This window comes from Canis lupus, chromosome 9 (assembly GCF_048164855.1).
Source record: "Canis lupus baileyi chromosome 9, mCanLup2.hap1, whole genome shotgun sequence".
In the NCBI taxonomy this organism is placed as follows: Eukaryota; Metazoa; Chordata; class Mammalia; order Carnivora; family Canidae; genus Canis; species Canis lupus.
In genome coordinates this window covers 48,144,247-48,156,495 of record NC_132846.1, presented here as the reverse complement: position 1 = coordinate 48,156,495, position 12,249 = coordinate 48,144,247, and the positions used below count along the sequence as shown (strand labels likewise).

Sequence of the window (12,249 nt, the reverse complement as noted above, 5' to 3'; positions counted from 1 at the left end):
CCCACATGTACATATTTCCTTATTCAGGAATTAGAATGGATTTGAGGGGTAGATCAGTAGGAAAATTCATTGGATTGTTACAATTAAAATGCTTGAAAGTTCTTAGAATAACATCTCAGCAAATCTTAGAGCTTGTTGTTTTATAAGAGCTAGTATTGTTTGTTTGAAAAGTGAAATGATTTGTTTGAGCCTAGAATTATTCTAAGAGGAGGGATGCTAAATGCTCATTTTCTATTAAACTAAAATGTTTAGTTTAGGACATTAGTTTTTTTTATCAGCATGGTAATCTAAAGTTTAAATAAGTGAGAAGGTAGTAACTTCTTTTTCATATTTCTTTTACTCTGTCTGCAGGTTGTAAAAATTAAAATGAACAAACTGCGGCAGAGTTTTAGGAGAAAGAAAGATGTTTATGTTCCAGAGGCTAGTCGTCCGCATCAGTGGCAGACAGATGAAGAAGGGGTTCGTACTGGAAAATGTAGCTTCCCAGTTAAGGTAAGAGCTTGTGTTTCTACAGTTCTAGATGTGGAAGAGAACTGACATCCTATTAAATGTGAAATCCCATTAATTAGGACAATTAAAAGAGAACCATCTAAAAAATAATCCCTTCATCTTCTGCTTCAAGGTAGAATTAATGTGAAAAATAGATTATAACTAGTGATTTTTTTCTCTTTATGGAATTCCTGTTGCGTAATCTGGAATCACTACAAATAATATCACTTCTGATGAGAAATTAATCCTGAAATATCTAAGTTCCAAATTACCAAGATTCAAATTATTTTGAGTGGGATATGCTTATTAAGTGGTGGGGCAGAGGGAACAAGAGTCTGTTTTCTTAAAAGCAGGCCTGATATGTTCTAGAAAATCTTAAAAGAGTTAAAAGAGACTTTCTCTTTAGTCTTGTAACTGTTAACTGTGCAGAGGATATTTAAACTAATGCCTTCATTTGTCAGATCAGAAAATGGAAGCTCAAAGAAATTAAGAACATAGTAAAGATCTAGAGAAGAGGGTGCCATACAGGTGTTTTTTCTTACTATAGTTGACACTCTGGAGAAGATGAGTCACATTGAAAGTCATGAAAGAAATGTACATGCTATACTGTTTAGTGAGAAAAATCGATTTATAATTATATAAGCATTCTGTGATATGTATTAAGTGTGGGCACAAAAATATAGAAGGAACTAGTCCAAAATGTTAATATCTTCAAGAAAAAAAATTTAGTCTAATATAAAATGTTAAGATTTCTCTCTACTTTCTATACATTCTTATGTGTGAATATTCTTACTATAATTTTCTCCTTGTACTGCCTCAGTACCATTGATTGATACATAGCCTAAAGTTTCAGAAAGGAAAATATCTGTAGGATAGGAAAAGTGGTTTGTAGAATCTACAGGTTAAATAAAGATTTTTTTTTTTTAAGATTTATTTATTTGAGAGAGAGAGAGCTTAAGTGTACATGCATCTGGGAGGGGCACAGGGAGAGAGAAATTTCAAGAAGACTTCCTGCTGAGCAAGGAGCCCAACCACAGGGGCTGGATCCCACAACTGTGGGATCATGACCTGAGCTGAAACCAAGAGTTGGACGCCGTACCAACTGCACCACCCAGGTGCCCCATAAATACATGTTTTTTATTTTTAATTATTTATTTTTAAAAATATTTTTTTATTTATTTGAGATTGAGAGAGAGAACAAGTGTAGAGGGAGAGGCAGACTCTCCACTGAGTAGGGAGCCCACTGTGGAGCTCTATCCCAGGACTCTGGGATCATGACCTGAGCTGAATTGAAGGCAGATGCTTAATCAGCTGAGTCACCCAGGCACCCCAAATACATGCTTTTTAAAATACATGAATTTTTCCACAATCTGTCAGTAACTAAACAATTTTCCTAATCAGTTAGCTTTGCTTACTTAACTCATTTGCTGAAATTTTTTTTATTGGAATAATACACTTAAAATATTTTAATTTAAAATTTTGGGTATAATATTAAAATATGAAAAAGTCCTCATACAAGGAAACGAACGCTCGTCTCTACTACCTCCCCCAACCTTATCCCAAAGAGTAGGCTCCTTTTGATTATACAAGTTGAGTATTGTGGAAATGGGTACTTTTACACATTGTTGATTACTTGGAATATAAACTGTAACCAAAATTTGGAATGTCAGTTAAAATTTGAAATGCACTTTACATTTGACCAGAAATTTTACATTTAAGGGATTCCTGGGTGGCTCAGCAGTTGAGTGCCTGCCTTCAGCCCAGGGCGTGATCCTGGAGACCCAGGATCAAATCCCACGTCAGGCTCACTGCATGGAGCCTGCTTCTCCCTCTGCCTGTGTCTCTGCCTCTCTCTCTCTCTCTCTCTCTGTGTGTGTGTGTCTCATGAATAAATAAATAAAATCTTAAAAAAAAAAAAAAGAAAGAAATTTTACATTTAAGAATTACATTTAGGGGCAGCCCTGGTGGCACAGCAGTTTAGCGCCGCCTGCGGCCCGGGGTGTGATCCTGGAGACCCGGGATCGGGTCCCGCATCGGGCTCCCTGCGTGGAGCCTGCTTCTCACTCTGCCTGTGTCTCTGTCTCTCTCTCTCTCTTCGCTCTCTCTGAATGAATAAATAAATCTTAAAAAAAAAAAAAAAAAAAAAGAATTACATTTAGGGCAACCCGGGTGGCTCAGCAGTTTAGCGCCGCCTTCAGCCAGGAGCGTGATCCTGGAGACCCGGGATTGAGTCCCCCATCAGGCTTCCTGCATGGAGCCTGCTTCTTCCTTTGCTTGTGTCTCTGTCTCTGTCTCTCTCTCTCTCTCTCTCTCTGTGTGTCTCTCGTGAATAAATAAATAAAATCTTAAAAAAAAAAAAAGAATTACATTTAATGGCACTTGAGTAGTGCTCAGCTGGTTAAGCATCCAACTCTTGATCTCAGCTCAGGTCATGACTTCAAGTCCTGCATGGAGCCTACTTTAAAAAAAAAAAAGAAAGAAAGAGAATTATACTTAAGGGACACCTGACTGGTTTAGTCAGAAGAGCATATGACGAACTTGGGGTTATAAGTTCGAGCCCTATGTTGGCTATAGAGATTAGTAAAAAAAATCAAAAAATTGTAGGTGGCAAATCATAAGAGACTCTTAACTATAGAGAACAAGCTGAGGATTGACGGAGGGGAAGTGGTGGGGGGTGGGTTAAGTGGGTGATAAGGAGAGGCACTTGTGATGAGCATTGAGTGTTTTGTATAATGATGAATCATTAATTCAGTACCTGAAACCAATATTACACTATATGTTAACTAACTAGAATTTAAATAAAAACTTGAAATAAAGAATTACATTTAAGTACATTCATTGATATACTAGCACAAGTGGTCATTAGCATTGTTTGATAGCAAAAATCTGGAAACACATTAAATGCCCATCATTCTGGAACTCGATAAGACATTATGACATAGGGGATCCCTGGGTGGCTCGGCTGCTTAGCACCTGCCTTCAGCCCGGGGCGTGGTCCTGGAGTCCTGGGATTGAATCCCGAGTCAGGCTCCCTGCATGGAGCCTGCTTCTCCCTCTGCCCGTCTCTCTCTCTCTCTCTCTCTCTCATGAATAAATAAATAAAATCCTTTTTTAAAAAAAGAGAAATTGTGACATCCATTAAGTGACATTCTTTGCCACTTAAGAACAAGGTAGATCTATATTTATATATTTAGTAAATTTTTTGAATACCTACTGTGTGCCAGGCATATATGCTAAGTGGTAAACAAAAAGACATTTCCTGCTCTTATAGAGTTTATAGTCTTGTGGGAGGACAGACTTTAATTAGATATTTGCATTAATAATATATGATTATAAACTGAGATAAGCACTTTTTAAAAAATATTTTATTTATTTATTCATGAAAGACACATAGAGAGATAGGCAGAGAGAGAAACAGGCTCCATGCAGGGAGCCTGATGTGGGACTTGATCCCAGGACTCCAGGATCACACCCTGGGCTGAAGGCAGATGCTTAACCACTGAGCTACCCGGGCATCCCGAGATAAATGCTTTTTAAAAAGGGAAGGCTGTAGTGTAAGAAGTTATGAAATGAACCTGGAAAGAAGTGGGATGGGGCCTTGTAGGGGATATTAAAGGTTTTGGACTTTATAAGTAATAGGAAGCCACTACCTGGTGTGTTTTTTTCCATTATTTATTTATTTTATTGTGGTAAAATACATAACGTAAAATTTACCATTTTAACCATTTCTCTGTGTACAGTATGGTAACATTAATAACATTCATATTGTGCAATCATCAGCACCATCCATCTCCAGAACTTTTAATCTTCCTGAACTGGGACTCTGGATGTGGTGTGGTTTGGAGGTAGTCTATAGTAGATGTGAAGAGTATGGTAAAAGATTATTACAGTAATCCAGAGGAGAGATAATGTTTACTCTGGACTAGGGTGGTAACTGTGATGAAGAAAAGAAATGAAGTAAATTGAGAGATAATTAAGAGATAAAGGCAACAGGAATTGGAAATGGACTAGACTTAGAGAATGAATGATGTTAAGGATGACACCTCGTTTCTTGTCCCAAACTGACAGAGGTGATGATCATTGACATAGGAAACATTGAAAGAATATTCTCTGATACATTCACACAGAAAGTTAACTTTAGTGTATTATAAGGTGATAAAGGTAAGGCACAGAACAATGTATATAGTATGATTCTGTTTATAGTTAAAAAGAAAAAATCTGTATATCTGCTTATGTGTGAGAAATATCTATAAGACGACACAAGTAAATCTGAATTATAGAATCAGAATGAAGATTGATGATCTTTTTACTTTTCAATGTATATCCTTTGGAATTGGTGATATTTCTTAGGAACATATATTTGTAATAAGCATGTATAAATTTTAAATACCTCATTCACAGGATTCTGAGAGACTGGTATGTAGTATTGAAATAATTGAAGTATAAAGTTAACTGAAGCATCTAAGGTGTAAGATTTACATGTTATTCAGGCAGGGTGGCTTATTTAGGGTTTTGTTTTGTTTTGTTTTGTTTTGGTATGCAGATCCCTACTCATCAAGCACCATGAGTTTTGATTTTTGAGATTACAGATAAATTCTACTAATGAGGCAAGTTTGCAAATATGGAATCCTCGAATAATGAAGGTTGACTTATAACTTATTATTAAAGTAATGAGTAAGTGAGATTGCATAGAGGAAGTGAGAGGAGGAAGGGCCTAGGACAAACATAGAAGGGACAGGCAGAGAGATGAGTACCTTCAAAGGAGATAAAAATGAGTAGACAGGTGTAAGGGAACCTGAAGAGTGCAGTCTCAGAAGCCAGGGTTTCAAGGAAGGAGAGAGTAGTCAAATGCTATAAAGAGATCAAAGAAGAAATGAAACTTCATTAGATTAAAAAATTTCAAATTTTGGTGACTTTTATGATAGCACTTAAGAGGAGTTATGAGGATGGAATCTAGATTGAGGAGTGAATGGTTGCAAAATAAGGAAGAAGAGGACAAATCTAGAGATTACTAATCCAAGAAGGTTGTCAGACAAGGTTGTGTGAGGATGGGAATGGGGGTGGAAGGGAAGTATTACAAAGTGCACAAGGAAACTCTTCGTGTGGATGGCTGTTTATTATATATATTTTTAAGATTTTTATTTATTTATTCATGATAGACATGGAGAGAGAGAGGCAAAGACACAGGCAGAGGGAGAAGCAGGCTCCATGCAGGGAGCCCGATGTGGGACTCGATCCTGGGACTCCAGGATTGCACCCTGGACTAAAGGCAGGTGCCAAACCGCTGAGCCACCCAGGGATCCCCGGCTGTTTATTATATTGATTGTGATGATGGTTTCTCAGGTATATACATAAACTCCGCAAATTATAACTTTATAATTCATTATATGTCAATTATACCTCAGGAAGGTGGTTAAATTTTTTTTTTTTAGTGAAATAGTTTGTCTCCAAAGGAGTGTAGAAGGGCAAAATAGCAAAGGGAGTGTGAGGTTGAGAAACTGTGTTGTTTCAAAACTGTTTTAAGAGTTCCATTAGATATAGTTTATATACCATAAGATTTACTCATTTAAAGTCTATAAGTCACTAGTAGTTTAATTTTTTTTAAAAATATTTTATTTATTTATTCATAAGAGACACAAATTGAGAGAGAGAGAGAGGCAGAGACCCAGGCAGAGGGAGAAACAGGCTCCACACAGGGAGCCCAATGTGGGACTCGATCCTGGATCCTGGGATCATATCCTGGGGTGAAGTCAGACGCTTAACTGTTGAGCCATCCAGGCATCCCTAGTAGTTTAATTTTTATGTTGAATTTTGTTTTTAGGGTAGGAGATGGACATAACTAAAAGGACTTTATAAAGAAGCAGTGGAGAGAGTGGATTAGTTGTAGATGGAAGAAGATGCTGCTGCTTCTATTTTAACAGTATCAAAAGTGGAAAACGGTATAAATGTACTTAAATTTATGATGTTGGTGGCTTAAGCCTGATGGAGCTCTATTTTATTTTATTTTTTGAAAGATTTTATTTATTTATTTGAGAGAAACAGAGTATGAATGGAGACAGAGAGAAGCAGACTCCCTGCTGGGCAGGGAGCTCTATGCGGGGGCTCAGTCCCAGGACCCTGAGATCATGACCTGAGCCAAAACCAAGAGTTGGACACTTAACTGTGCCACCCAGGCACCCAGGGAGTGTTTTTACAACTCCAAAACTATTTTCCCCAAAAGACAGATTATGGATGGTTTCAGAGGTTGGTTCTTTCAAAACCTCAAAGAATAACTTTTTCTAAGGCAAAATTCTTAAAAAAAAAAAAAAGAAGAAGGAGAAGGAGAAGGAGACGGAGACGGAGACGGAGACGAAGAAGAATTCTTATGCTGTTTAACTATACCAGAGCATATGTGGGTTGGTGGGTGGGAAGAATGGTTTCCAGATTTTTTTTGGCATTAACAGAATCCTGCTATAACAAAGATAGCACAAAACAAAAGAAAACCATAGACCAATTCAGATGAAAAAGTAGGCAGAAAAGGGATCTAAAAATATACTAAAGACCAAAATAGGGTTTAACTCAGGAATCCATTAATCCTAATATTAAATCATTTAATGTTAGGAAATTTGATTTAATTCATTACGTTGATGGACCTGAGAAGAAAAGGACTTCATCACTGCAATGAAAGCAAAGTTGAAGGACTCACACTTCTTGATTACAAATCAAGAACTTAGTACAAATCTATAGTAATCAAAACAGTGTAGTACTGGCATAAGGATAGATGTATAGAACAATGTAATAGAATTGAGAGTACAGAAATGAACATACATCTGTGGCCAATTGATTTTTGACAAGGGTGCCAAGACCATTCAATGGGGAAAGAATAGTCTCTTCACCAAATGGTGAAATGGAAATGGAACAACTTGATTTCCACTAGAAAAAAAAAATGAAGCCAGACCCCCTACCTTACACTGTATGCAGAAAATTAACTTAAACATAAGAATATAAGAATTAACATAAGAATAAGAATATAACACACAAGAATGTTAACATAAGAATATAAGAATAAGAACCATAAAATTCTTTAAAAAAAAATTTATTCATTTATCCATGAGAGACAGAGACCGAGAGAGAGAGAGAGGCAGAGACGTAGGCAGAGGGAGAAGCAGGCTCCATGCAGGGAGCCCGATGTGGGACTTGATCCTGGAACCACGGGATCACACCTTGAGCCAAAGGCAGACGCTCAACCGCTGAGCCACCCAGGTGTCCCAAGAACCATAAAATTCTTAGAAGAAAACCTAAAGGAAAATTATCATGACCTTGTATCTGGCAATAGATTTTTAGATATGACACCAAAACCATGAGCAATAAAAGAAAAAATAGATAAACCGGGGCTAATTAAAATGTAAAATTTTTGTGCACTAAAGGAAGTTATCAAGAAAGTAGAAAGACTACAGAATGGGAGAAAGTATTTGGCAATCACATGTCTGATAAGAGTCATGTGTATATATGTATAATATTTCCAAAGAAGATGTACAAATGGCCAACAAATTCATGAAAAGATACTCAACATCATTAGTCATTAGGGAAATACCTATCAAAATCACAATGAGGTACTGCATCCCACCCACTTGGATGCTCTACTTATAAAAACAAACCAAAAAAAAAAAAAAAACAAAATAAGTGTTGGTGAGATTATGGGGGAACTAGAACCCTTATGCATTACTAATGGGAATGTAAAATGGTTCTGTTTCTATGGAAAGCAGTTTGGTGGTTCCTCCCTCAAAAAGCTAAACATAGAGGGACGCCTGGGTGGTTCAGCGCTTAGGCGTCTACCTTTGGCTCAGGGCCTGATTCCGGATTCCTGGGATTGGGTCCCACATCGGGCTTCTTGCATGGAACCTGCTTCTCCTCCCTCTGCCTATGTCTCTGCCTCTCTCCCTGTGTCTCTCATGAATAAATAAATAAAATCTTTATTAAATGTGTAAAAAATTGGACACCTGGGTGGCTCAGTTGGTTAAGCATCTGCCTTCAGCTCAGGTCGTGATCCTAGGGTCTTTGGGATCAAGTCCCACATCAGGGGAGCCTGCTTCTCCCTCTTCTTCTACCCCTCCCCCCTGCTTGTGATCTCTCTCTCTCTCAAATAAATAAATAAAATCTTTTTTTTTAAATGAGTAAAATATTGTCCCAGAGTTATGCATAGTGAAACATTTACATTGAATTTGGAGGATGATGAGGTTGCTCTTAAGTAGCACTATTATATAACACTGATTTCAAAATGGTGGTAAGTGCCTTTGGGTAAGAAAATAAAAGCTATAAAAGTGGGAAATCAAGACAACATTTTTTTTTTGGTCTTGTTTCTGCAGATGTCTCTGGAAAACCTAGAGAATCACCCAAAAAAACTGTTTAAAATGATAGGAAACACCAGTATTTTGACTACATATAAGTATACTAAAATCAATACATAGAAAAACTAGTTAGTTTTGTGGAAATGTTATAAGTCTTCTGATTATGGCAAAACGTGGATTAGGCTGACATAGAAATACTCCCAATACAAATATCTAGAAATGCTAAATACATTTTTAAACAGCCTTATTCTCTTAGAGCACAGCTGAGCTTTCAATAAAGACAGATATCTGCAGTTACCAGAAATTAAGAGGGAATTTGAAAACCAGGCAGGAATCGTGCTGGTATGGTACAACCTAGGAGGTAGAAGATTTGTGAGCTAGAGCCTTTGGTTTTAACATTCATTCTGAAGGTCCTGGATTCATAAAAAGCAGAGCATTAGAACCGAGAACCCAGCATAGAACCAGAACCTTCAGTGGGAGAACTAGAATAAAAGCAAAAAAGCAAAAAGTAAAAAGTAAAAGCTTTCCTCTGCTTAGACTCTGGGTGAAAAAAGAAGTGTCCCAGGAAAAATTGAAACTGTGGATCTGGACTTCATACGCTATAACCTGCATGGTATAAGAATCCTCAAATTAATATACAGTAGATCTTAGGCTACTAATACACCTGTGGCACCTTTTAGAAGCAAATGTAAAACCACTCCATAATACAGAATATGTGAATTTCTCCCAGATAAGTTGAGCTTCAGTAAAGATGAACTTACAATTAAAAAAAAAAAAAAAAAAAAGACTATGAAATGGACTTTCTGGTGGCTCAGTCCATTGGGCATCTGTGATCTAGCCCGGCATCAGGCTCTCTGCTCAGCAGAAAACCTGCTTCTCTTTCTCCCTCTGCTCTCCCCCTGCTTCTTGTGCTCTCTGGCTCTTTCTCAAATAAATAAAATCTTTAAAAAAAGTCTTATGTGGAAATGATCAGCACATACATTAAGGATTATACAATAAAGGTCAACAAGATTAGCACTGTAAGAACTTGAATTAATAGACTATAGAAGACACTATAAAATATGTACATATAAAATCATTAGATATATAAAAACTGAATTCAAACCATAAGGCAAAAATAAGAGTGAAAGAAAAAGGAATAGATCTGACAAAGAATCAAATCTAAGCTTCTAAAAATGAAAAATACTGTTACTGCTATTGAAATTAGTGGACAGATTCAGTAGTGAATTAGACTTGCTGAAAAGAGGGTTGGTAAGCTGGAAGATAGATTTGATGAAGTTACCCGGAGTGCAGCACAAGGTGATAAAGAAAAAATAATGAAAAAGAGATGAGGAAATGGTTGAACAAATTTAAAAAGTCCATGGCCTAATGAGAATTCCAGGAGGAGGAGGATGAATTCATTTAAATCAGTATTTGAGGGGCATCTGGGTGACTCAGTGGTTGAGCATCTGCCTTTGACTCAGGTCGTGATCCCAGAGTCCTGGGATTGAGTCCTGCATCATGCTTCCTGCAGGGAGCCTGCCTCTGTCTGCCTATGTCTCTCTCTCTCTCTCTCTCTCTCTCTCTCTCTCTCTCTGTGTCTCTCATGAATAAATAAATAAAATCTTTAAAAAATAGTATTTGAATCCTCAGATTGAAAGAAGCAAGTAGGATAAATTAAATATAGTCTGATACATTTTTAAAAAAGATTTTCATTTATTTAACACAGAGAACACAAGCAGGGGATGCTGCAGAGGGAGAGGAAGAAGCAGGCTCCCCACTGAGCAAGGAGCCTGATGTGGGGCTTGATCCCAGGATCCTCAGGTCATAACCTGAGCTGAAGGCAGATGCTTAACCGACTGAGCCACCCAGGCACCCTCTAGTCTGATGCATTTTTATCCAATTGATTTTTGATAAAGGTTCAGTGCCCACTCAGTGGGGAAAGAATTGTCTTGTTATCTCTTGGTGCTGGGACAACTGAATTTTCACATGTAAAAGAATGAAGTTAGATTCCTACTTTATACCATATAAAAAATTAACTTACTGAAACAATGACCTAAATATAAAAGTAACAACCATAGTATTCTTAGAAGAAAGCACAAGGGTAAATCTTCATGATTTTAAATCTGGCCGTGGTCTTAAATATGACACCAAGAGCATGGACAACAAAAGAAAAAAATAGATATATTGAACTTTATCAAAATTAAAAACTTTTGTGCATCAAAGGATGTTTTCAAGATGAAAAGATAACGTACAAAAGAGCAGAAAATATTTGGAAATCATATATTTGATAAAGATTTAATGCTCAGAATATATGCTAACTCTTACAATTCACAATTTAAAGACATGCAACACAATTTGAAAATGAGCAAAGGGATGAAAATACAGCACTCCAAAATCTTTGGGATGTAGCAAAAACCTTCCTAAGAGGGAAGTATGTAGTAATACAGGCCCACATCAAGAAGCAAGAAAATTCTCAAACAACCTAACCTTATACCTAAAGGAGCTAGAAAAAGAACAACAAAGTCTAAAGCCACAGAAGGAAAGAAATAGTAAAGATTAGAGCAGAAATAAATAATACAGAAACCAATACATGAAATCAGGAATTCTTTTAAAATCAACAAAATTGGTCAAAAAGAAAAGAGGAAAAAAAAGAGAGAGAAAGGACCCAAATAACAAGAGAGAAGTAACAACCAACACCACAGAAATACAGTTGGGGTGCCTGGGTGGCTTAGTTGGCTAAGTGTCCGACTCTTGATCTCATCTCATCAGCTCAAGTCTTGATCTCTGCATCTTGAACTCAAGCCCCTTGGACTCAATGCCCAGCAAGCAGTTATGAGAGAATATTATGAAAACCTATATATCAACAAATTGAACAACCTAGAAGAAATGGATAAGGCCCTGGAAACATATAAATTACCAATACTAAAGCAAGAAGAAACGGAAAACTTAAAAAGACTAATAACCAGCAAAGAAACTGAATCAGTAATCAAAACTCCCAACAAACATGTGGGACCAGGTGGCTTCACAAGTGAATTTTACCAGACATTTAAAGAAGAGTTAATACCTATTCTTCTCAAACTATTCCAAAAAGCAGAAAAGGAAGGAAAACTTTCAAATTCATTCTGAGGCCAGCATTACCCTGATACCAAAACCTCATTAGAACATCATTAAAAAAGAATTACAGGTCAATGTCCCTGATGAACATAGATGCAAAAATTCTCAATAAAATGCTACTGGCAAAAAAAATAAAATAAAATAAAAATTAAAAAAAATAAAAAATAAATGCTACTGGCAAACTGAATCTGGCAGTACATTAAAAATATCATTCACCACGATCAAGTGGTATTTATTTCTAGGTTGCAAGGGTGCTTCATACTTGCAAATCAATCAACACAATACATCAACAAAAGAAAGGATAAAAACCATGATCATTTCAATAGGTGCAGAAAAC

At 36.7% G+C, this 12,249-nt stretch overlaps 1 protein-coding gene across 20 annotated transcripts in view; it reads left to right on the top strand.

The window, feature by feature from the left end:
- Positions 1 to 12,249, top strand: part of NUMB (NUMB endocytic adaptor protein) — a 162,650-nt gene that overhangs the window by 99,549 nt on the left and 50,852 nt on the right. For all 20 annotated transcript variants that reach the window (XM_072839225.1, XM_072839222.1, XM_072839210.1 and 17 more), the window contains one exon: positions 352 to 492. In XM_072839225.1, the coding sequence (XP_072695326.1) occupies positions 367 to 492 (126 nt within the window). In that variant the 5' untranslated portion in view covers positions 352 to 366. The remainder of the gene's footprint in view (positions 1 to 351; positions 493 to 12,249) is intronic.